Source organism: Aquila chrysaetos, chromosome 11, assembly GCF_900496995.4.
Source record: "Aquila chrysaetos chrysaetos chromosome 11, bAquChr1.4, whole genome shotgun sequence".
NCBI classification, from domain to species: domain Eukaryota; kingdom Metazoa; phylum Chordata; class Aves; order Accipitriformes; family Accipitridae; genus Aquila; species Aquila chrysaetos.
This window is the reverse complement of record NC_044014.1, coordinates 24973813-25000544: the sequence shown is the minus strand read 5'-3', so window position 1 is coordinate 25000544 and position 26732 is coordinate 24973813. Positions and strand designations below refer to the sequence as shown.

The 26732-nt window shown below is 36.8% G+C and overlaps 1 protein-coding gene across 9 annotated transcripts in view; it reads right to left on the bottom strand.

Moving 5' to 3' along the window:
• The window catches only part of KAT6B (lysine acetyltransferase 6B), a 119869-nt gene that overhangs the window by 33533 nt on the left and 59604 nt on the right, over window positions 1-26732 (bottom strand). For 6 of the 9 annotated variants that reach the window (XM_030030161.1, XM_030030165.2, XM_030030162.2 and 3 more), the window contains exons 3-12: window positions 21892-22000; window positions 16114-16229; window positions 15865-15946; window positions 14714-14846; window positions 10150-11081; window positions 9104-9225; window positions 7339-7454; window positions 5516-5657; window positions 2742-2903; window positions 187-280 (exon numbers count right to left, since the gene is read on the bottom strand). In XM_030030161.1, the coding sequence (XP_029886021.1) occupies window positions 187-280; window positions 2742-2903; window positions 5516-5657; window positions 7339-7454; window positions 9104-9225; window positions 10150-11081; window positions 14714-14846; window positions 15865-15946; window positions 16114-16229; window positions 21892-22000 (2008 nt within the window). Of the gene's footprint in view, window positions 1-186; window positions 281-2741; window positions 2904-5515; window positions 5658-7338; window positions 7455-9103; window positions 9226-10149; window positions 11082-14713; window positions 14847-15864; window positions 15947-16113; window positions 16230-21891; window positions 22001-26732 lie in introns of those variants that run through there. The other 3 variants (XM_030030168.2, XM_030030169.2, XM_030030170.2) reach the window with 3 other exon arrangements.

Below are 26732 nucleotides of genomic sequence, written 5' to 3'. Positions count from 1 at the left end.
CAATAACAGAGCAGCAGTAAGTTTTCACTTCAGAGAGCTTTTATATCCTATGTAAATATAAACAGAAATCCCATTATCTATTGATAAAAACAACAAAGCAAGTTAAATAAAGTTTCACATGTTACAATTTCTTATAACAGCCATCAGCTCCCTGGATCACAAGTGTAAATAAAACACTTCACTTACTGAAATCAATGAGAAACCTTCCAAATCCTTGCCTTTGGTATTGGGGCATGATCATTATGCAGGAGACATTGTACTTCTGCTGGCAAAGCTTTTCCTGTGGGAAAGAGAAACAGATCAAGTATGTTAAAAGCACTGCTGAAGTGGGCAATTGCCTGCACCTGCCACTGTCCTTGTAAGATATCCCAATAAGGTGAACAGATGCATGGGGTCAGTAGCAAAGTCAAATAATTCTACATTAATATTTAATTATAAGAAAGAAGTATCAAACATACCCTTCAAATTATTTTATTAGTTAACTACTCAGCACCTTAAAAATTAAATACATTGTCTAAACAGTATAATGAAGTTTAAGTGCTGTAAAGGAGGAGGATGGGAAAAAGAGTGAAATACTTTCATGCTTCACTAACCATTCTGTCAAGGATATATAAGTGGAAAATAATATCCATACACATGGTGAAGTTGTATTTTCTGCAATTGCTACACTAAGTGCCTGCTGGTTTCCATCTTTATTTTGTCTTCTCTCTCTGAATGAATGTGGGGTTAGAGTGGAGGGGAGGAACCTCATACCCACAGAACTAAGAAGTTATACTTGAAGCATACTAACTTTTTCAAAGCTGAATGCTTCTCACCTCAATCCAAATCAAGGCAGAATGCTCAGAAGCCAGAGCTCTTTCAGACAGAATGAAGTCACACAACATACAGGCAATGCAGGCAAATACTACACTGATTATTTAAGACAACAGAAGGAAGAATCTAAACTAGGAAGCTGTTCTAACAATGTAAGGTTGTAGGTTCTTTCAGATTTATTCATAAAAAGGAAGCGTGTTGAAGTCTTGTTACCTTTAAAAGGTTACACACCCCCACCCCACCCCCCAAAAATCAGCACTAGTTAGTTTTGAGGGATACAAAATAAATCAGCCAAAAATATCCAGGTCCACATAACTGACAAGACGTTGTGGCAAGCACATGTAAAGTTTAAGACACCACCTATCACTTCAGGCTCCACACATAAGATGACACCAGACCAGAGGTGACACTGACAGGATCACATGCCAGTACATTGGTTTCCAAACATTTCTTCAGCCGTGAAAGCAGATACCCAAGCCGTATTTTGCAAGGTTTCTTAGTTTCTACAATATGGTGACATATTTTCTCTGTACAGGTTCCCAAACTCTCAAGACTGCTGCTAGTATGAAGTTCACATTCTGGCAACATATTTGTAATCAGGGAAGAAAAGCCAGCGTGTTTCTGCCAGCAAGAGCATACACGTTTTTAAAAAAAGAAGAAAAAAAAGGGGGGGACAGGGGGCAGGAGGGGGGCGGAAATGATGACACAACACATGTAATTCAGTAAACAATTTGAGATGAAGCTTTTTTCCTAAGTTTTGGTAGCTAAAACATTCATGACCATCAGATGTGACAAAGAGAGTGCCCAAAAGCAACAGGGGTGAAAGGGGAAAAGAAAATGCATCCTTGCTGAAAGAAGGAACAAACATCAAGAGAGACTCACCTCAACACCTGCATATCTAGAAAATACTTGCCTATATCAGAGTTGACATGTTTGTATGCCACAAGAACTTCTCACTCACAGAAAAGACAGTGCAAATTGTGCCTACATACCTCACTGCTACTTTAATCCCAGCAAGGCCCACACCTCAGAAGGAATCAGTCAGACCCCCAAGAGATCACTGTATAACATGCAGCACACTGACAAGATTTTTAGACTTCTTCAAAATAATACCTTCATACAAATCACTTCTTAAAGAAAGAAAATTATATAGGCAATAGGAGGTGGTCATACTAGGGGCAAGAAGTACTGACTTTCTGAGTAACTGTACCAATTCATCACATTTCTTATGGACAAATTATGGACAATAATGGAAGCTTTCCTGTTGCAGGCACATCTAATTATACTTCACCATTATTTTTGGTCCACATAAGTATTATTTTCACCTATAGCAGCTATCTATTGCTTTAAAATTCAAAGCAAAACCACAACCAATAGAGACATCAACTCTAAAGAAGGCATCCACCATAAAGTTAGGCAATGCACTCTTACATTCAGTGCAATGAGTAACTGCATTAGATCAGATTGTGCACAAGAGATGAACATAGCTGGCCATTTATGTCTAAACAGACAGCTTGAACTGCTAGCAGTAAAGCCATGAGAACACATCAACATTTCCAATACCTAGCACTTTTAGAAGTTAGACTTGGCATACTATTGCAAAAATGGTAGGGGGAGGAAAAAGATTTAATTTTCAACTGAAACTACATTCTGGAACCAAACAAAACAAAAACAAACCCCCCCCCCCCAAAATACCACCCCCAAACCAACAAAAAACCCCAACACATGTGGCTGAATGCACATACAATTACTCAATTTGCATCAGTCTTTGAGACAAGAAAGTACGAGCATATTTGAAACAATGCAAATTATATGAGATTTACAGAGAAGATTTCAAGCTTCTGAATTGTTTTTCTTTGCTGTTGGCACAAGTATTCATGAGTGGGAATTACAAATGTTTAAGAAAATCCACATTTTTTTTTTTTTACCTTAGAGAAATATCCAACTAAATGGCAGCCCTTCTCATCATTTTTTGTAAGGACATAGAAGAGGAATGGTTCAACATCATAATACAAGGTTTTGTGGTCCAGAAAGAGCTTAGCTAGCAAACAAAGATTCTGACAATAAATTTTGCTCACATTTCCATCAACCTAGAAAGCAAGACAGATGCAGTTATTTCCAATGCCACCAACATGTTAGGACAAAACAACTTAATGAATCAATCATATCCTAGAAGGAAATGTGAACAATATGGTGTTACAGACACGCCCCCCCCCCCACCATTAAGGTTCAGAAAAGAAATGCCCCAGCTTCTTGTTAAGTAAGAACTCCTCAGTTAGTAGTAATTACTTTGCATTTGTAAGTATCCTCGAAGTATCCGGATTTATTAAACAAAGTAACTTCACCTCTTAATTGTTCAAATTAGCCTTAACTCTTTCACTTTATTCCTGGAATAAAAATGAGTATGACTGGCAAACAAAAAAAATATACTAGTTAAAATTATATTAAACTGTGGTTTGCTAGAAGGCAGTGGTGAGCAACCATTAAAAAACACCCAACAAAAACAATGAAGTATATTTTGTTGAATCCTTAAGGTTTAAGACCAATGAATGAGTTGCCAGTTACGTATCAATCACAGCAATGTTTTAGATAAATTAGACAAGACAAAATTTTTATGCCAGACTAAAACGCTATTGAGTGAGAGAAGTAAATTTTCAGGCTAAGTACTGCAATTAGTCTAGGTATGTTACGAGTGTAAAGAGTCAAGCTGTGACTCGGCTACAGAAAAGCCAGACACAGATGCAGATTTCCTAGATCAATTAGTTACTCCCTGAAAGGGAAGGCTCAAAGGCAATAGCACTTTTGAAATAATCTTCTTAATGGAAAGGTTTGCTTGTACTGATGTTCTTTGATAAAGTCACTAGCTGTATTTCATTCACAGAGACAGCCAAATGGTATGCCTACCGTGCCAAAAAAAATAAAAAGCTATATTCTGTTCTGATTTGATTTTAGTAAAAATCCTCGTTAAAAATCTGAGTAAAACCCAACCTTTTGGATATATTTAGGGATTTCAAGGTGACTTCAGTAGTATAGTTGCATTATCTGGATTAAAGAAAAAAAACATTTAATGGACAGCTACTGCTCCTAAAGGCATCAGAATAAACTTGCATACAGTACTCAAGAACTTACTAAATACATTAAGCTCTCATACAACTCACCCTATTGTCTAGATGCTTTTTATTCCTTTTCACACTTATTAGCAAGTGTGCAAATTAAATGCGAACATTAAGCAAGCAGAAATCATCACTAGGTAAGCCATAAGCCTGAAAACCCAAATTATGTAAGCTATCTTTTTCAGTAAGAACATTAGAACAGAAATGCAAAAAACTTCTTAAATTCCAGGTAAATACAGCTTGTTCATCAGTTTTAAATGTGAGAAGACAAGAAAGGAGAGGAAAAAAAAAGGGGGGGGGAGACTTTTTTTTTCTCATTATTTTAATAAAGTTTTTATTCACATGTTGGCAGTAGCTGATGAAAATAAACTGGAAAGCAGGATTTGCCTATTGTATGCTGCACAGTTCTTAACACCTGCTAATAGAGAAACTGTAAGTTATTTTGGACCGACTAGGGCAATTTTGTTTCTTGACAGGAAAAGAGTAAGTCTGTTTACAACTTAGTCTTTTGCTGGCAAATCTACCATCTTTATAAACAAGAAGGAAGCCATCTTGTTTGAGATAGCTATTTTTTCTAATAGCACAAAACCAAACAAGTGAACCAAATATTAAGATCTTGTTCTAATTTAAGTAAGGACTTCAAGACTGCATCTACCATTGTTTGAACAGATAATGGCAATGATCAAGCACAACAGATGTTTATACAATATTAAAACACAAATAGAATCTCTGATACCTGCAATTAAAAAGAAGTTATCAATATACACATCTAAATACTGCTATTGAGAAACAGCCTCAAAAGAAGTCCTAGTAACCCCAGCAGCCTTTTCTGTTAATGCAATCTGTAACAACTCTTGAGAAATAGAAACGTGAAGGTTAATGCACAGCTTTAATAACTTCAGGCATACTATTTGAAACAGAATTCTATTGTTCAGGATATCCTTAAAACCTCAAACTTTAAAAGTCGTTGTCTCCCAAGAGAATAATTTAGATTATAAAAGAATACATATCCACAAGCAAAACTCTAGACTTTCTAAATTAAAGGCAGTATGTTCTGGCCAAAGTTGGACTCAACATCTGTCACCCAACAAGGATGTTTCAGGGCAACTTTCTCAAACATCCAAAAGGAATACAAAAGCACTTAGTAGATAATTTTTTATTTTCAGAACAATACACAAGAAACTGCTTTGCTTGCTTTTATACATTGGAAGCATGTACATTACAATTAGTATTCTCCCTACACCCAAGATACTCAAATAGCCAGAAACGAATGGGTGCAAGAGGTACCGTTGCTGAGAAGGGAAAGCCAATCCAGTCAAAGGGCTTCCATTGCAGTCCTCATCTAAGATGCACGTTAAACAGGTACCTTAAGAAGCTGGCTAATACATGAAGTACAAGTAAAGAAACCAAGAATCATGAGAGAACATGGCAGGGTGGAATAGGACAGGGAAGATGGACTTGGTTTTACAGTATAGGAAGAATCTCCAAGGAAGTATTTAAGTACGTCAATTTTCACTAGTTCTACAACTGGTCTGTAATGTCTACAAACTGGTTACTTTCAGAAATATAGATTTTTTTTATATACTTACCTCAAATACTGAAAGGTCATTTCTTCTGTAGATTTCATTGGCTGGAGGATGAAACCAGCCACATTTCTTTGAGTGCCTTAACAAAATGTTTTTACTTTTCATGTATTTAAGACAGAATTCACACAGGTAAAGCTTTGGTAATCTGTATGAAAATTAGAAAGATATTTTGTAAAAAAAATAAATAAAAATTGTTAAATTCTGTAAACAAAAATGTTACCACAAAGAGAAAGGCCCTCCCCATGTAAATATAAGGTACCATAAGTAAATGCTGCTTAAGTTTAAATAAATAAATAAATAACATTACAGTGAATGATGAAACATACACACATCAGCCACTAGAAAAAGGAAGATCAGAAAAGATCAGATTCAAGCAATCATAGTGAACCTAATTCAATAGAGTTGGACTGTGGTGAGCTGTTTTGTGGTCCAGCCTCTGGTAGATCCCAGTTACTTCCCGCTTCCCACATTCCACCTAAGCTTTTGCCGTGGTCTCCATCACAGTAGGCACACTGGAGTCATACCTCAAATTTCACCCTTCTTCTTCCAGTGAAGACAAAAGACAAAGGAGGCACACAGCAGAATACAGGGAATCTCCTTCCCTTTAATATTCCTTATTTTGTACATGGGGAAGGCTAGGAGATGTTTTTTCTTTCCACTGTCTTCCAAATACTTGTGTGGGACAGCAAGCTGTAGTAGGATTGTACCCCCTCACCTCCACCTAAACTATCACTTTACTTCAACTCAGAAGCCCATCCAAACAGTTTGCACACAGGCAAAACGTCTCCCTTCCACACATCTCCACAACACAGGCAACTAGATGACTGTACTCCTCTAGGAAGGATTCAGTTCAGACTACATACATACAAGTAACCCACATGCCCCATGTAAGACAATGCTGACAATTGTTCTACATAACAGAAACAGTTCCTTTCAGTGACTTTTATGGCTATTTACCTTCATTTTTAAATAACTGAAGCAGTGGAAGACTGCAGAAATTAGTTAGTCTACAAAGTTTTAGAGCAGAGAGGACAGCCTTTATTTGCTCTGAAGCTATTGGCACATCCTGGGATCTCGTTGGGATCACAGCCATCGTTTAAACTTTCTTAGAATACTGGAGTAGTGTATCAACAACATAAAAAGTAGTTTGAACTCTTTGTTCCATGATGTAATCCCACTGCACTCAGAGTTGAGAAGCACACTGCCTCCTACAGATGCCATCCCACTGCTGCCACATACCAGTAATTATCCATCATTACACTTCTGCCTGGGATTAATTTACTTGATGCAACAGGTAACTCTCTCATTCACAATATGATATAAATTCAGGGAATAAAAAAGTAACTGAAATAAAATATTAACACTATAAAAGCAGCAGGAGTAAGTGGAAATAGTCCCTTAAAAAAAGGAGGTTAAATTCTGGATGACAAACAAGATTATTTGCCCTAAATGGCCAGAAGTTGGACATGCCTAGTTGCAATGGTTAAAAAAAAACAAACAACCAACAAAAAGACACCCCAAACAAACAAAAATAACAAAACAAACAAAAACCCCGAAAGACCCAAAGCCATGCCAGTACACACTGCAAGATTATGTTGATACAGGACTAGGAAAAATCAGTCTTTTTAACACATCTTTGATTAGAACTTGTAAAAAAACCCAACCAAACAAAAAGACAAATCCTTGTTCTCACTTACAATTACAAAAGCATATTTACTTTTAAAAGTTGTAAGTTATAAACAATTACAAAAGAGTAAGCAAATAAATTACAGTTAACACATTAGTAAAAATTCCAACAACGTATGACATTCTTGACAACTCGCTACCTTGCGTATTCCTGTGGGTAAGGTGAAGAGTACCAGGTCTGGATCTCGTATTTTCCAAACTCAATCACTGAAGGGTATCGCCCACTTGTTTCACCAGTGTTTTTACACCCAATTTTCTGTAAGGTGCCATAAAAGCAAAATATTAGTTGTAGAAAAAGTACAAGGAAAGTTAGCTTTATATCATCAATTTCACCCAGTGAAGGTGGAAGAAAGCTGAAGTATTCAAATCAGTTGCTTAAGTTCCTCCAACCTGCACAGGCAGTGTTTGCAAACACCCAAATATAAACAGTGAAAATTTCTTTCAAGGTGCCAAACAACTGAACATGAAGTTAAGCAAGTAGTGCTTACAAGTAAGTGCATACAAATAGATGTTGTATGGCCCAGGCAAATAAGAGGCACAACTGCCCCCATTCTCTTCTACTGCAGCATCTAGCATGAGGACTTCTCTACAGTTCTGGTTCGAACTCAAAGCTGTCCTTTTGTCAAAACAATGAGGGAGAAGGCATCAGCAGAACACTTCCACAGTCCTTGGAATTTACCTCATAACAGTCAACAGTATACTAACACACACTTATCTCTGCTATCAAACTGAAGTTGAGCTGTTCAGAAATGACTGCTAGACCCTACAGAGCTTGCGAAATACAAGAAAAGGAAGGAAGGGGGGGGGGGGGGGGGGGAGAGTAATTTCAGTGCCACAAATTTTAGAAATCTTATTACCTAACATTTTTGGACTGCATATGAAAGACAAAGAAAGGAAGCAGTAGGAACCATTTCCACAAGCAAATGGAAGTACAAACTAATAACAAAGTTGAATCTTTAAACTTGGTTTGAATTTATTGGATAACACACTCTGAATTAAGACTATAAAAAGGTCACTGCATTTACCCATAGCACATAATGTCAGTTCTTGTAAACTAAACCTCAAAAAAGTGACTTCCATTACTGAAAAAAGTAAAAGACATACTCATTTATGATGCAATTTTATAAAAAGCAGCACTTGAAACATTACGTGCACCTCCCTTCTGACCCAGGTTCTCAAAAAAAATTAGTTGCTCATTTCATGGACACAGAAAAGTAAAAGTCCATTTTGCTATAGGAAGATTCACCTTCCGTGTGCAGCTTCCTTGGCACAAAAAAAAAGAAAAAAAAAATCTCAGTCTCCACAAGCTTTAGATTACTCCTACATACTTAAAGAATAGCATTAACACCAGCTGGAATAAACAGTTTTAGTCAGATTAAGCTCAAATATTTTCACTGCTAGAAAAAGTCTGTAGTATTTAAACTCAAAGTGTGTTAAATCACTGGGTGAAATGAAGTTATAAACTCACTAACCCCAGTTTGCTACCAAACTGTATTTGCTGGGACAGACTTAACTTTTCACAGTGGCTGCTTTATCCACAGAGGAAAATCATCAGGCACATTCTTACCGACCAACATCCTCTCAGTCCTGACCAGGATGTCAACTATGCTTAATCTCTGTGCTTAATCAGTGGTAGTCCTGTGTCCAAAATGCTCAAGTGTATCTTTCAAAAATCTATCCCAAGTGTCACTTATCTGACCCATTCCAGTGTGATGCCTTGTCTCCTATCTAGGAAAATATAACTGTATATACAGTGTCTCCCAAACTAAAGTCACAGCAAGCATGACACACTAGATCAAAAGGAATATATTAAAAATGAAGATGAATAGACATATGAAAATGAATTGATTTTTTTTTTTTATTTATTTACAGAAATAACTACATTTTATGCAACATGATTCTTACCTCCAGGGAAAGTTCTCGAGCCTGCTTAAATACTTCCAAATCCTCCTGTGTAACAGTGTCCTTGCTTCCCACCAGAAATACATCCGTATTTTCTTGTTTGATGCTTAGTTTGATTTCAGTATCTGTTATTTAAAACCAGCAAAAAGTTTATTCACAGACATGAAGGTTACATGTGCCTTACCAAAGTGATACTCCTAAATAGGGTTGTAGCAACGATGGCTGTTATGACTCCCCATTTTAACTAAATTTGGGATCACTAATTAAGAGAAATGAAACCTTCCCCCCTTCTTGTTTTGTAGTTTGCTGTTGCATGAGCTATTTTTGGTACTTGCTTGTCTGTCTGTATAAGCCTTTACAGTCCAGTTCTACTACATTAGTTTTGAACCTCATGAAATGGAGTATGTTCTATCACTAGAACTATGCCACCTGATAAAATTCCAGTATACTCTACAAGGTAAAAATAAAAATAAGAGAAAAAAAGTTGCCCTTAAAAGTTGGAGACCAATGCTAAACTAAGTCCACATTCAAACATTATAAATATATTTTTTCTTAAATAAAAGTAATTATAAAAAAGGTAGTTCACAGCAGTACAGATCAAGTGTTGTGGAGACTGTAGCAGGATGGAATTGTTCATGAAAAAGCAATGGAGCAGAGGGAAATGAATTGAAATGCCCACCATTATAAGCACTGACAGGACACAATCATGACGACAGCACTACTGCCAGAGAAAGGGCAGGGGAAGAACAAGGAAGTAGCATGAAAAGTGGCTACTCATGCGGTACTACACAGCCATAAGCAACATTATGAAGGCATCTGGGGCTCCTAGTGTCAACTACAGACGCAAAAAATAATAAAAAGGTGGTGTGGTATTAGTCAGAAAAAACATGTTGGAAATTTAGTCAGCATTAGATAAAAGGTCAAAGTTTCGTTGCTTTTGTATGAAAGTGAAGTAAGAACAAGAGAAATAGCTAAGACCTATGTGACAATATAAGAATTTTGGTTTTGGACGGGATGCAGGTTTGGTTGGCGCTTTGACCTTTGCTTACCATCATCCTGATCAGGTTTAATCCTTCCGTCTGCCAAGCTCCCCTTCCCTGGTGAGGGGGTCCCCATCTGAGGGGTCACTTTATACTTTAATCTGCCTAGAATCCTGTGCTTTTTAAGGAAAGTTGTTCTCTTGAGGTGAGCAACTGCTTTAAAAGCATGTCCTCTAGACACACCCCATCCAGAGGTACAGGCATGAGAAATAAACCTGCTCCTAACCTCTTTCTTTCCATAGAAATGGCTATTAGATTTTGATGTGGAAGATAATTCTGGTTTACGACGCAAACGTTTGGGTGGTGCATAACTTGGGTGTCCCTTTTTTCGAGACTGTCCCTGAGTGGTATAGATATGAGAGAGTCCATCAAAGAGTCCCTTTAGCTGACTGTTATTAGGAAGGCTACTAAAGGAGGGTATGCTTGACTGACTGGAAGAACTTTGGGGAGAGTTAGAAGAAGTGGAAGTGCTGGATTTTTGCGAACTGGGGCTCTGACCAGAGATGGGGGTTAGGGGTAGAAGTGAAGAAGGTGGAGGTTTTAGCTTTTGTGTGGTACCTGTAGCCAACACAAGAGAAGTGCATGACTGTTTCTGAGAGACCTTTTTCCTTGGACGATAGTGCTTTGAAAAGTCTATTATTTCACCTCGTGATCTGCGACCATCAGGTGATGGTGTAAAGAACTTAGTAAGGCCATCAATGAGCCCTTTGGTTTTCTTGTTAACTTTAAGTGTAGAGGCAGATATGTAGGTGGAGGTGGTGGTGATTTTGGTGGTGGCACCAGGCCGAGTGGGGTCTGTAACAGGCAATCTGCTGCTTGAATCCTTCACAGATGCAGCATGACCAGATGAAGGTGTGGTACACACTTTAGTCTTTTGACCCCTACCAGGTGACCCCCTTCCTGTGAATGCATTCACGGATCCTTCATCACTGGTTACAGACCTATGCAAAAATTTGGGAAATAAAAATCAGCATTAAAAATGTATAACTACTGCCAAATAGTACTACAGTTTATACAAGTTATTTATGCCACTGTACCTAAAAATCTTGTAAGAAATTTAAAGACATATGCACTTTGGAAATACATTTCATGCTATGATGTGACAGCCAACTGTTTTTTTTTTCCCCTTTTCCTTTTTCCTTTTTGACCCTTCTCCCCCATTCTTTAAAAGATAGTCCACAGTATATATAAATAGAAGCAGCTAGGATAGGAAGATGTCACAAGTACACAGCCTTCCTATCTACTTTTAGGCATGGCAAAAGAGTGTGCTGCTTTGGAGAAAAACATCAACGCACTGTGTCTGAATACAATAACTGCTCCATCACCATAGAGTTTATTGTACACACAAAGGAGATGTACATGTTCAGTGTTAATAAATTACTGCATATCAAAACACTTCAGACTACATTTGCTTAAACTGTAGAGAAAGTCTATTAGACCTTTAAAGCAATACAGTCAGTTTTCAAGAAACTGCTATTTTTTCCACACTCTCATTGGATTATGTATGTCAACACTAGTAGTAAAAATTACTGCCAAAGACCTAAAAGCAAAATGAGGTAGTTTATGAAGAGCGTTACAACAAAACCAAAAAAATAGACCCTGTTTTCTTTAGAAATTGTAACAATAGCGGGGAAAAAAAAAAAAAAAAAAAAAAAAAGGAAAGGAAAAAACAGAACAGTAAGACCAAGTGGTGTTTGTAGAAAAGCCGTAAACCAATCAGGCCTAACATGGAAGGTGTTAAGAAAGAAGAACGGTGAATGTTATTTAAATGCTAGGAAGAAAAAGGGCATGCTGAAAGCCAACATTTGTTACACCAGAAGTACAGGTTTAGCTGGTCACTAATGACTGAAGAGAGGAACAACAGTGAATGATACACTGAAGAGTAGTATATTGTAAGTATATAGAAACAGAACTTTTAAAAATATTTGCAGTAAAAGGAATAGGTATCAGGAGGCATGATCAAATTGCAAAGCTATGTAGTTGCATCAAATGCTTCCATTCCCTTTTCCATCCTGCTCTTTGAAGTCAGCTTATTTACTCTGCAGCGGAAAGTTTTCTTCCACAGATTTGCCTTCTTAATTGAGATGCTGAAGTAATTAATTCCAACAGGTTACTTCTAATTAAAGATTGAACAGCCTGGGGCTACCATCTGGTTTACTGAACTCCAAGGGCCCACCAGTTTAAGAACTAGCCCCTTCTCCACTCACACATCCTTAAATTTGGTTAGCTCCTAAGAGGCAACAAAACCAAAAACTTCTAAGTCTTTTGAATCCTTTGGTGCCATAAGCTTATGTCCATCACAAGACCTATTCTTATTACCAGATGTAGTAATCACCATCAGTGCCAGAGGCACCAACACACACCTGGTTTTAGTTAATACTACACAGTAATTTGCCTGTGAAGGGCCTCCTACAGATGGTCAACAGGCAAAAAATTATTCCAGTACTACTGGACAGATTTTCTTTGTACTACACAAAAAGAACTAAGCGGCATTAGCTAACCTTCCTGTATTTCATGTGGCCACGCACTTTTATGCATGACACTGTTGTCTTCTGTATTCCACGATCACTTTTAAATAGAATTCCATGAGGAAGAGTCTCTTCTCTTATTCCATCTCCTAACCACTATTTTTCCAAAACAAGACTACTTTGTTTTATATATATCTATATATATTAGACATTGAAGTAATAGAAATGTGCCCACAGTATTGCAAATATTCAGTATACAAACAACCCCCTCAAGTACTACTCTAACATGCTCATGTGGCTCATGTGCTACAAAGAAAAGAAAGTCTTTATAAAAATATTCATAATCATCATCCAACGCTAAGAGAACTTCTGCATCCTTTAGCATGACATTTATTTTTAAAGTTGTAGCTTAGAAACCCATTAGCAAAATATAACAGTAAAACCCTCACCACCTTTCCAACCTTTCTTTTACACGTACGAGGAAGGAGGAGAAGCAGAATTACTGTGTCAGACAGATATTCCTGCTAAATCCGCTGTGGGAACCCAAATCAGGGACATGTTTTTAGAGAAGTAAGATAGCAGTACTGTATTTCCCTAACCTCCAGTTGAAGGCTTAGGAGTTTTCAAAGGGGTAAAACCAGAGGTTTAGCTAGATATACAGGGAACGTTTTTATTATGCACACACAATGGCATATAGGAATTTCAGTTAGAACACTGAAAGTTGTATAGTTATTACAATGACCTTCAAATTCTTAAGTTATTTAGTCAGGAGGAGAACGGAGAAGTAAAAAAATGTTTCACCCACTCTTCTGTTAACAGCATGCTCTCATGAACCACTACAACTACATCTTTTACTTTCATATAGCACCACACATCATCCTTGTCCTATACTACTTTCCTAGAGCAGCATACACTGAACTTTAGGACAAGGACCAAAAAGGCAAGACAAGAGATGCTGGCAGAGAGAGGGGAAAGAAAATATAGCAAGCTGCACAGTACCAAGTACATCAACTTGACTAGTGTGCTGTACTCTAGTACTGCAAGTATGGGTTTTTTCCTTCTATTTCTACATGTTGGCTCCACTGGCTCCAGAAATCCTTATTATGCAAAATGCAAAGTTTTACAGCAGCTACCATGCAACTCCAAAGAATACCAGACAGGTGTTTAGACTATAGAGAAAAATGGTTGGGTAACAGCCACGTGATGGAATGAGTAGTACATAGAGCCAGAAAGCTCAGCTGCTGAGCTAACATGGCCAAACAGATAGTTAAATAGGAGGGGAAGAAAGGCATATGTGCATAGAACATGTGACTGAGGGCAACATGCTACTGGACTTAACACAGAATCTGTTCCTGTTTAACACTCAGTGTAAAGTCAACTCAGCATTTGAATGCTACTTAAACAATCCTCCAACCAAGCTTTAAGATGTCCAACTACAGTGTTCCCTGGAAAGATAGATGCCAAAAGAATTACAGCACTCTCTTGTCTTAGATAAACACATTCCTGAGAAGCAAGAGGAATTACAACCTCTTTCCCTAGTAACCAGTGGCAGCTTAACAGCAGAATTCAAGTAATAATTTTTTCCAGAGTACCACTGAAACCAGAACTTCTGTAGTACTTGCGTAGTTTGCGTTTTGGAATGGGTTTTGTGAGCTGATATTAACTAATAAAGTCATTTTTATACAACTTTTGAACAGGTCTTTGAGCAGAACAGTCTCCTAAAGCTGGATGTAAGTAACTCACTATTATCCACTTAGTATAGATTATGTATGTACTTCATTTGAAGTTACACTTAAAAGACGGCTTTGGCATATGTTATCATACAAACTTTTATTTGCATCTGCTATAGGTACAAGTTTTGTTAAAAAATTATGGGATCTAGAAAAGTAAGTTGCAGGAAGTTTTTTCATCACTTTCTGACATGACGCAAAAAGCACCCACTGTAATTAAGAATTTACTAGCCATTGGGCTGAAACGCATGTACTAGAATACTTGCCACCTATTTTCCCCAACTTGAAATACAGTTAAAAACTGTAGTTGAACCTGCATCAACTCTTATCTGACTACATTCTAGAAACATTAAAAAAAATTCAAGAGAAACCTACAACATTCGTTGCTTTAGTTTATTTTTCGGTCGTCCAATAGGTTTTGCATATCGTCGCCTTATTTGGGCAGCTTTCTCATGAAGTAGCTTTCTCCCTTTCTTCTTTGGTCTACAGACCTGGCAAATCCACATCCCTACATAAAGGAAAAAAAGTTTAATTGTACACAGTTTATTTAATCTGTACTGCAGGTGTCTACCAAGATACATGCCAAGTACACAAGGTCAACAAATTATCTTATGAACAGGACATAGGGAAGGGGAAGTGGACAGAGAAAAGTGATCCACTTCTATCCATACTTTGAAATATTTGAAAGCAAAGTGCTCATGGAAAGGGGAAAGAAAAGAGGCAACAAGGGTCACAGAAAAGATTGTGAGCAAATGGGTTCTTAGAAGAATTTCTGTTCTAGCTTGTCCCTCCTTATACTACCTAGATCTTTCTTCAGACACAATTAAGACAGAGGAAAAAAAAAAAAATTACATGTGCGTTACAAAGCAATCTAGGCTAGAGTGTGCTAAAGAAAATACCAGATCACACCTAGGTATGCTTGTTTTAATATACAACAACTTGAATTTGGCATCCTTTTAACGTTAGCTGATCGTGTCTGAACACTTAATTTATTATAGATAAGGCTGGGAATTTGGAGGAAAAAAAAGCTGGAAGAAGTCTTTAGTGTAACTTTAAGATTAAATAGGGAAAGCCATAAAGATGTGAGAGCAGAAGTGAGAGGTGCTATATATCAGAAATCTAGCGATTAGAGAACCTGAAGAGACAGGTGTTTTGTTTGCTTCTCTGTTTTTTAAATTTCTCTTACAAAAGGCAGGAAGAAGCAGGCTCTTTCACCTACTCTAAGGACTTCTTTGTCAGTGTATATACTCCAAACATTTTAACAGCCTTTGTGAAACTTCACCTTCAATAAATTGGCCAAGAGCTCAGTATGCAGTGAATTCATCTGGTCAACTGACCGCAGACCTTTCTGTTCTCAGGAAAATAGTAAATCTCAAGTAAAGAAAAATAAAATTGGCTTTGACATGATTGAAATCATACTGTTTACCAATGTAAAAATAATTAGCATGCTCAAGAGCTTTTGGTCACTTAGTATGAGAAAAGACTATGAATGATAGTATTTTCATTGAAAGGATTTTTATTATCACCTTTTGGCATTCGGGAAAGTGGTGGGTCACAGCACTCCATGTGGAACCCTCTATCACAGGAGTCGCAAAAAAGCATGTTATCCTGAAGGGGGCACAGGGTGGGGGTGGGGAGGAAGAGGAAGAGGAAAAAAAGACTTAATACAGCATTGCTTGAAGTTGTACATCAGTGATTTGTATTTGCACATGTGCTAAGTATAGAGCTACAGTAAACAAAGAAAAGTCAGGTAACACTCAACAGTCTAAACTTACTGCATTTTTGCCTTGGATCCTACATGCACTGCATGTCTTGCATTCAATACACTGCCATCTTAAGGCCTTCACATTTGTTGTTAACTCAGGACAGAATTTCAAACATGATGGATGTCCTAAAAAAACCAAAATATTTAAAGCTTGAGATTTAAGATAGGTAAAATGGATTCTTAAGTTCAACAGGATGTAGCCAGCACCACCAGAACCCTGCAAGCACCAGCTGTTTTCAGAACTTTGCAACACATTATTTACCTCATCTGCTTCATACAAAGATACAGAGTAACTGCCATAAAACTCATTTATGAAGAGAGGTAGAAAGTTGACTTCTACTGTAACTGACACCTGTGAATGGTCTACACAAGCACCTGAAATTGAATTTTATTTTCACTAGGTTATTTCCATAGCATATTAAACTGCCATTGGTTCTGAAGAAAGTATTTTTACAAACTTGACCACATTCCCCTTTCATAGCAGTGCAACATGAACAGAGGAAATCTTTAGATAAAACTGTATTAGCTATTTTTCTAAATATACTAAGTATCTACCAGAGAAACGTAACAGTCAAACTAAATGCATTTTTCATTCCAACTTATTACTTAATTACATACAAAGAACAATTTCAGAGCAGTAAGAAGGAAAAAATGAAGCAGACAATTGGCACAAGAAAAGCTTACTGCAAAGGATGACTTAAAACATTGTGGGGAGTAGGGAAGAGTAGCTGAACTACCACCTCTCATAAAACTATTCTTTATTCCCTGGCGGGACCATCCTCTTCTCATGGTAGCCTAGGCGGCCTACATGGCTTTTCCAATTAATACAAGATAGCAGACAACTGAACACATACAACACCTTAGGCAATACTGGCAGTAATTTTTCACGTCTTCAACAACCTCAATGGAGTGTACCCTTAATCCAAAAAAAGATAAAAGCACTGCTAAATAGGAAGGGATAAGCCTTCCCAGGGAAACACTTTTTGCCAGTATTATATTCAGAGATTATCAAGAACATCAACCCACAAGTTGTCAGAGATAAGAATCCCTGATGTCATGCTGCACTTATAGATGGCTGCAGTTATGTGATGCGCATGAAGGATGCTTCCTTCTCACTGTCAGAGTCGGGATACATGCTTTCTTCCAGGTAATGGTCTAGTCATGATGATTCAGACTTTCTCCATCTGCTGTTTCTCAGTCCAAGACTGAGCTAAACCACCACAAACAAGAAAACAGGCTAATCCATGAGCATTTTCTATTTTCGTCTTCTAGCGGACTGAGGCATGAATGGCAAAGATGACTGATGGAATGCAAAAGCCACTTAAAGTGCAAATTTCAGATTTTAATTTGTTTTATTGTATGTACAAATCCAAAAGTGGTTTCATCCACTTTTGTTAAATTTTAAAAGACAACTTAAATTGTGTAAATATAGCACATTCTCAAAACAAAATGCAGGAATATAATCTATTAGTAAAGAACAATTAATAATAAATTCAAAGAGTAGTTTCAAAAGCAAAGATATAGAAAAAGCATTGCCATTTGATTCCTAGCATATTGTTTAAGCACATTAACAAATTTTTGTGGTTAAAACTGAGTATGCACTTAAAGATACTATTTTTCCTGAAAGTGACAAATATACTGTGTAACTGCATAGTTGAGTTCAATGCTGCACTGCTCCCTTCAATAAAGCTTAACAAGTGCTTCATTTAAAAAAATCTAAGTAAGAAAAAAGCTCCCTAGAGTGGCTGATATTAATAATCAATATCACAGAAAGACTGATTTCATCAACCATGACTTAACAACTATATTAACACATTAAAGTGTAATCATAAACCAATTACCTCTATATAAGTACATTTAATTTCAGTTATCTACCCTGCACAGAAGTTATTTACTTCTGTAAGTTGTCATTTAAATTGTTGATGTTAACTTTGCCTTAAGTAAGTAACTGAGAAGTATAAACGTATGAAACATCCATTCTTACTGGTTGGTAACTATGCACAGATTAGGTGTAACAGGGTTACTTTATTTCTCTGTTATCTACCAACATAACATTTCTCATTCAAGCAGTTACACAGCTTAATACATTTGTTAATACCCTTAAGTGTTAGATTTTACTATTGGACAAAAATTCAAGGAAAAAAAAAATCCATTGGTATTAAATATGAAGATTCTGCCTGCAACTCCATGTCCCTGAGCCACAAATACCTAGAGGCTGGAAGAGTGCAAATGGGAGTAATCACTATGCATTTGCCATGTTCTTTTACTGTCTTTCCTAGGTATGCACTAGCAGAGACAGCACAGAAATTTTCAGATTTCAAAATACCATATGGTGGTGTTCTTTAATAGCTAACAATACTTACACTCTTCATTTTGGACATAAATTGACATAGTGCAAATATAACAATAACAAGTAGAGGGTAATGCCTACTAAACACGAAGTGGTAATCAACACAGGTTTCACTTTTAAAGGGAACTCTTGTTTAACTACTTCCATAGTTTAACAAATTTCTGTAGTTAGTTATTTTTAACTTTGATACAAATATGGGGAACTAATGTATAAGACAATCCACAAAAAACCCCCTTGTGTTTGATAACCTTTTAGGTAGGAAGCATTATTATTTAGGGTAACTTTAGCCATGAGCAGAGAGGATCAGTGCACCTATCGTGGGTATGTAGTAGGTTTTTCCACCTGCAGGTTTCTTAACAGTTCATTTTATCCAGCTAGCCAACACCCTCCCACAGATGGTAATAACTAAGACAACTCCCATACTCCCTTGTTCTTAAAGCATACCCTAAATTTCCCTTATAAAGCAATCTCTGCACAGTCCTTCCCAAACATTTTCTGTCCCTATTCCTCTTGACCTGACTCTGATGTCTTTGTTGCTCTGCTCTCCAGCCTCCCCCACCCATCTTTGATTGGTAACCCTCTTGCCTTCTCAGCCTAACATGCTATTTGTTTGAAAGGACAGTACCCACAGGTATTCTACTTTTAGCTATTTTTTTCCCCTTTAAATATTTATTATTGTTCCCCAGTAACTCAACTTTTTTTCCCCCCTCCTCTTTCTAAAACTTCAACTCCCTTTTAAAATCTGTCAGCAACAGCTCTTTAATTGCTTCTGCACCTCTCAATTGGAAAAATGGAAGTAGAGTTCAGTTCGATTACAGTTCTCAAGTCTATCAATTTTTCAAAATCAAAAGATCGGGGAAAAAAGCAGGAGGGAAAGGAAAAGGAAAAAAAAAAAAAAAAGAAGAGCAATGTTTGCTTTCGTTGTAGAGTTTGTTTTCTCACACCTGACATCGCTCATCTTACTCCTTTAGAAAATGCCCTGTGCAAAGTGACATAGCAGTGCATTTCATTTCCAGTGCCCAAATACATTATCCTCCCAAATATCACAAAATAAGGGTAACATCAATGAAATGTGCAGATATCCAGATAGTTTCTGCTTTCAGAACACAGAAGCATTACCTGAAGAGACACAAGCGACGGACAACAAAAACATAACGGAAAGCAGACATGCCAGTAGTGGGCACTGCAATTTAATTTCTGATCAACTGAACAATTTGCTTGCTGTGCGCAACATGCAATTTCTTTTGTTTGTTAGACAGCAAGACCAGCTTTGAGATACACTGCAATGTGCAAAATTACAAATCCAATTACAATAAACCTCCACTTGAGTGAAGTTTTGTTATTTATAAATTGCTCTGAGATTGGTTTTTATTTTAGTTAGGCATCAGTAGCTAAAGTTTAACCATCCAGCAATCTGATTGGCAGTCTCAACATTTCATTCTTTATATCTAATATATCTCAGGAACTAATTAAAGATAATTTAGTCTTAATGAGGCAGAGAGAATGTATCAGTGTTAATTCAAATGGAAGCTGATCCATGAAAGTCAAGACTTCCAGTTCTAAAGCATCTTAGACCTACCAGGGGATTATTACACAACAGAAGAGTAGCTGATATCTAAGCTCACCTGATTAATGTAAACTCTGTGTACCAGAGTCTAACCAAGCACAAATCTTATTCAATTTCCGAATATTAGAATACAGATTTGAAAATACAGGAAACCTGTAAACCATTAAAGGAAGACAGTTTAAAATCTATGGGGTTTGGTTTTGCATACAGGGGTGAAAAAGCCACTTCCTTACTTCACTGTTTAATCATTTGCTTAAATGTACTAAAAAATACACTGGCTAAAATAAAAAGACTCTGTCTGGGGTGACAGATTCAGAAGCACACAATCAAAAGCATATCCTGATTAACTGACAACACAGTTTTGATCCACACTGTTTTGTTTTCACTGAAGTATCTACGTAGCTATCACAGTACCCAAGACAGATTATCTTCAGCACACCTACAAAATGATGATACACATGGACTCTGAATTCAAAGACACCGAAACAGTACTTTCACTTCCAGCCTTCTCAAAAGTAGTGCTGGCTTACGCAGACCCTACCGCTTCTCTTCTCATTTCCCTCCTGAGCACTTGCTGCTTCTTCATTCTGGCACAGAAGTTGGTATGGCTCTGCAGTGAACTGCACTGGGGAACTTATCAAACTTGTTGTCTTTTAACTATGTTTGTTCCTCAATCCAGTTTATACGCAACCAGGTGCCAGCACAAAGAGGTAGCATCAAGCAGTTGGATATTGCAGCCTGTGACTTTAAGCAGCACTGCTATTTTGTCTTTGAGCTGGGATGGATGGTCTATATTGCAAAGCTTTACCAAAAGTACTTCCCAATGCAGCTGTAAGCTTATGGGAGCAAAAGTTTTTTTTACTGGCACAGCTAAACAAAAGCAGTCCACTCAACTGACAAACTATACTGGCCAAATAACTCCTCTTCCAGAATAAAGCTATTTTCCACAGGGGATTTTTTCAGAATAGTTAAAACTACAGAGGATTTTCACATCCAGAACTCTACAGTTGCACCAGAAAAAGCTTTATGGCATAGAGCTGCTAAAGAGATTTGCCCACATTTCTTAGCCAAATCCCTCTGTGAATCAGGAATAACCTAGACCAAGAACACCTTTGGTATCATCCATGCACAAGCACTGCACAAAGCAACAGTGTGCTACAGTATTTCATTTTCAGAATTAACCTAGTTGCTCACTTTAAGGGAAGCACTTGCATTCAGAACAGCCACAGGAAGTCCACAAGAGCTGCTGCGACACACAGGAGCAAGGTACATATGATCAGTAGAGAGTCACTATCTTGTGCCTGACAAGTAACAGGTGCCTAACAGCTTTAGTATGTTATTTGAAATATTATTCAATACCCACTCGAATAACTAAAGAATTTTATAAAGAAATGAATTGGATACACAAGATACACAAGAGCAAAGACTGCTACACAGTCTTTATTGTGATGAATATTCCTCAGCTTCTACAATGTTGCAAATCTGTGCAAGCAAAATTCTTGATCATCATTTGATGTTACAATGCAAACCTGAGTTTTCAGGTTAAACATAGATCCCAAACAATAACAGAATTCCTGTATTTTATGTGTGGTTTCCCTACTGATTTACTCAGCAGATCTATACTTTTGGCAAAAAGATGAATTCACATGTCTCATTTGTAGTTATCCAGATGACAAAATTTTAGTGTAAAAAAAAAGAAAAAAAAAAAAGAAAAAAGTATGAAGGTATGTCTCCTCCATCCCTCGCTTTGTTTCAGTTCTCAATCTATGTTCAAAGAGAGGATGACATTCAGAAGTTTAAAATATTTTTAATACCTTAAAAACAGACTTAAACATAAACATTTCTATTATTTGTAAATTCAGCCAACTTACCACTGCTGCCACAGTCTGCACAAGACAACAGCTCTTCTGGTTTTTTTTCACGATTTGATTCTTTCGTTCCCAAACAAAAGCTACATATCGGGATGGGATCGGCTCGTGGCTACATTTAAAAATAAACAGACAGAGTTAGCTAGGGGAGAAAAAAAAAGCCTCAGCAGTCTTTTCTTTCACTTTTACCTGACATTTTGTTGTACCCCATATTAATTACCAAGACAAACATCCATTTTGCTAACTTTAGAATAACAAAGTTTATTACCTTAACATATTTCATAAATGTTAAGTTGGCCCATAATAAACAACGTGGTATACTAATCCATGTAAACCTCTCCAATAAAGGACTTGTGTTAACAAAAATGAGGAAAAACTAGAACTTAGGACACTATTCTTGAACACACAATTTCAACTCCAGAACACAATCACTTGTTCTTCAGATCATAGAATCATTTAGGTTGGAAAAGACCTTCAAGATCATCAAGTCCAACCATCATCAATGCCCACTAAACCATGTTATGGAGTACCCTGTCTACGTGCTTTTTGAATACCTCCAGGGACGGTGACTCAACCACTTCACTGGGCAGCCTAGGCACACTTGTAATAGTGTTCAAAGGTTAAGATGCAAACTGGCCTTTATTACAGATGACTATAGTTCTTTTCCACAAGAAAAACAGGAACTTTTACAAAAACTCTCAAATTTAATACATACCTTTATTACTTTTCCATCCAATACAACTTAAACCCCACTCTGCAGTTACCATTTTAGGGTAAAAATACTGGATTCAACAGATCAACAGTTACCCATTCCAGTCTGATGAGTCCCATCAGCTATGATACACAATCAGAATAAAAAAACTATGCAAATCTTTCAAAGTCTGGAAACAATACACAGAATTTTTCAGAAAAATATGTAAGAATTGAAAGAATTTACTTCCCTATCTTCCTAATCTGATATGCGACAAACTATCTGAGATTAAATACCCCAAAACAGTTTCTGCAGTAAATTTTAGAGCATCAATGAAACTACTTACTTGCATCATCCAAAATATTCATGTATTAAAGCCTACACAGAAGTATCTGTAAACAGATCTGTAACAAATAAAATGATGTGCAACTATTTCTTCAAGTGAGATAGTCAGATAATAGAGTACCTTCCCAGACTGACTGCTAGCAGCTAGCATCACAACTCCTCAAAAATTAAAATAGTTTTTCGCAAATTCTTAGTTTTCAGATTCAGCTAAGCAATGCTGTTAGTTTTGTATATCAAAGTAACTATTTGTTGTTTTCATCTTCAATTTTACATTTCCACTCTATGCCACAATACTTTGAAGGCTGACAGACTATCTTCATTTGACCTACAAACTTGTATTCCATTACAGTTCTGCAAAGTAGGCAATGCTTGTTTTTAAGGGTATTCTTGAGAAGGCATCAGTTCCATGTAGATATGCCCTTATACCTCGACACAGATAATACAGAAATACTGAAACTATGTTTATATTATTGAGCTTTAGGATCATCTTAAATCAAGCAGCAGATTCCAAATACTGACACCAGCCAGGTAAAGTTGTCATACCCAGCCAAGAGGAGGCACACATATCCTTACCCTAGCCTACAACCACTTCAATATAAACACACCCTAAGGCATGGTACTTTCTAAAAGCTTAGTCCTCAGAAGGTCTGCTCACTGTTCATTTCTTCACCATCCAATTATCAGAACGCTGACATACTTGTATACCCCAAAGAATATACATAAAAGATGACCAGAGCCAAAGACTTTTCATAAGCATGGAGAGGTCTGTTCTCTTCCATAAACTACAAAAGGGAGCTGCAGTATTACCATCTCATAACTAATAGGAACAAGCATCATCTGTAGTCCTTAGTCTTACCCAGACCTCCATTATGGATTATATGGATAGTTGAAATCTTAAATTGCTACCTGTACAAAAATAATTGTTGACGTTATAGAACTGGCAGATTTCCAATTTAGTCATGCTTCAAAAAAATTTAAACTATTTTATTGATATTCTCTGTCAGTTTTGGTAGGATGGCATTGAATGAGATCACTAATTCTATAGGTGTGAAAGGATATACCTGCAGAATTTTTCACTTGCAAGTTAAAAACAACATGTATAAATAAAAGAAAATGAGTTAAGTTACTATTCTTGCCAGTAAGGTATCATAATTCAACAGATCTGTCCCATCATTATACCTTTAAACAGACTTGTATTTGGAGCAAAAATGATATTAACAAAAAGTATGTAAACTACACCAATAATCATCAGCAGAAAAATGGTCCAGAGCTATCCAAACACAACTGTTCACTTGCAGCATCTTGTGGACATTTCTTAACTCCTACTTTAATACAGATAATTTTAAAAGAAAGATTTTTCTTTTAGTGGAATCCAGTAAAAATCTCCTCTTGGCAACCATACCATTCTGCTTCCCTTGGCTATAACAGTGCTTTAGCCATTTCAGAAAGGCTTGCTCTGATAAATAATTTACAAAACATCACATATCATTCAAATCCAGGTCCACAATCTCAATTTATCCTTCCAAGGTGTTTTTTTTTTCCTTACTCTAGGAAAAGATGTGGCCATTAGCCAACACTCATTTACTTCCCTATTTCAACACCGACCCCACACTGCCCCCCCCCCCCCCTTTTTTTTTGTTTTTTAACTGAAGGTAAAATAAAGGACAAAGGTTGTTGGCAGTTCAGGGCTACAAAGACTGATGTTCCCAGACCAAATCTAATAATAGAGAGCTTGCAAATCCTATCACTTCACACACAAGTTTTCAAGAAACTTACAGGTTCCAGGATATATTTTGAAGCTGTTTGCATTCATAACTGTATTACTGGGTCTGATCTCTGAGCTACTGAAAATTAAGAATACACACATTCTTCTCAGCACAATAAACAAAACGTAGTTTCACACTGCTTTAGCTTGCACAGTCAAAGCAAAACTATATTCATACTGGTATTATTATTTCTGGCTTGCAACTGTCTCACAACTAGGATAAGCTAAGTGGGGTTTAGGTTGGTTTTTTTGTTTGGGTTTTTTTGGTTTTGTTTTTCATTTTTGGTTTAGTTTTTTTGACTGGGTCAGAATATAATGCAACAGAAATGCATCTCCTACCTGTATCTCTTTTCTTAATTACTAGTTTCTCTTCTAAAAATACAGCAATCGAGTAACATTATCTTCTGAAAAAAACAATGATTAGTCACCAGGAAGGTTAATTCCATTTCACCTCTTACAGGAACCAGTACAGCCAGTTATTCAACACTGCAATACTTTATACCAGATGAACCAGTAATATTTTTCATGTTATTCGACCTCCATTTAAAAGGAAAGTAGCTTTTTATCTAATATTTGAGAACCATATTAATAATTGTGTTACAAAAACTTTTGAGTATGGTGTCTGCTCTGTCACTGAACATAGGTCTGAATAACACTTATCCAGTGACATACTATTATTTCTTCAACAGAGCTAATAAGCTGAGAAGAATTTTTCATTCCATTAATTTTGGGAACAAGGTAAATCACAACTTTTCAAAGAGTTTAGTTTTCTAGATCACTAGAAATTGTACATCCAAATTTAAAAGGCTGCCCTGTTCAAATAACTGTATTTCCAATTGCAGTAGGAGCAAATTTGCCAAAAATTCATACTTTATGCCAACACACAGTTCCATTCAGAAACTGAAGGTTCACAAAAAGCAGTCAGGCAACAGGATTTTTTTTTTTTTAATATATTATATACCATAAAGCAATAACAGACCATCAACTTAGCACCTGTAAACAGGTTGGGGTTTTATTTTACTTTCCAATTAGAAATTTAATACTTATTTAAGCATCATACATCCAACTGTCAGAGTCAATCAACCCTTTAATACATCATACGTACAACCACCACAGTCCATCAGTCCTGTAAATAGCATTAAAACCAAGTACCATATCATGATATTTTTAGTCACAGTCATTTTGGCTCAGAAACCCTCATAATGCATACACTGTGATCATCTGCCCAAGTTGACTCTCTTACTTTCCTACAATAAGTAGGAAAGAAAGGATTATGTTGTAAAATACAGTGTAAAAATTTCTCAAATATATACAAGTTTTAAACAGATTGTATTACTTTACACTAACAAATTATTAGTTTGGTAGGAGGTACCTATTTAATTCTGCTACATATATAGCACAAATGTTAAACCAGGCATTATTTCTAACATTCACAACAGGAAGTCTCAAATGTATCCCCCCTTCCCTTCAGGCAAAAAAGTAGAGGCAAAATTGTTCCTATAAACAATCAGTGACTGCAGCTGATCAGAACACTGTCATAAAAGATGTGTGAACCAGAAAAGCTATGCAGGTACATTTTCAAGAGACTGGCTTACTAACAAGAGTATCACAGACTATTTAGCAGGCTCCAGTCTGTGTCTCTGCTTTAGGCATTATATAAACTGTTGCTCTGACCTCATAAATATACCACCTTCCTAAAAAGGGCACTAAAAAGATGAAGAAAGAAGTAAGGTCTGCAGCTCAGTTACTCCCAACTAAAAGTTGGTATACCATTTACACTATGATTTTTTTTTGTGCTGCATAGAAGACCCCACGAACAAACCAAAACTATGAGGACAAGTATCACATTCAAGTGCCTGCCCTTAAGTATCTAGAGAGAAAGACTAAAGACCATCAAATGGTCAAGTTTGAAAGCGACTGCCTTTTGTCAGGAGGGCAATGCAAACCCATTAATGATTTCACCTCGGTGTGCCTACATATCCTCAACCTGAGTGATGGGAAAAGGAAGATTTCTGAGCTGTTACCCCACCATGCAAAGCAGGA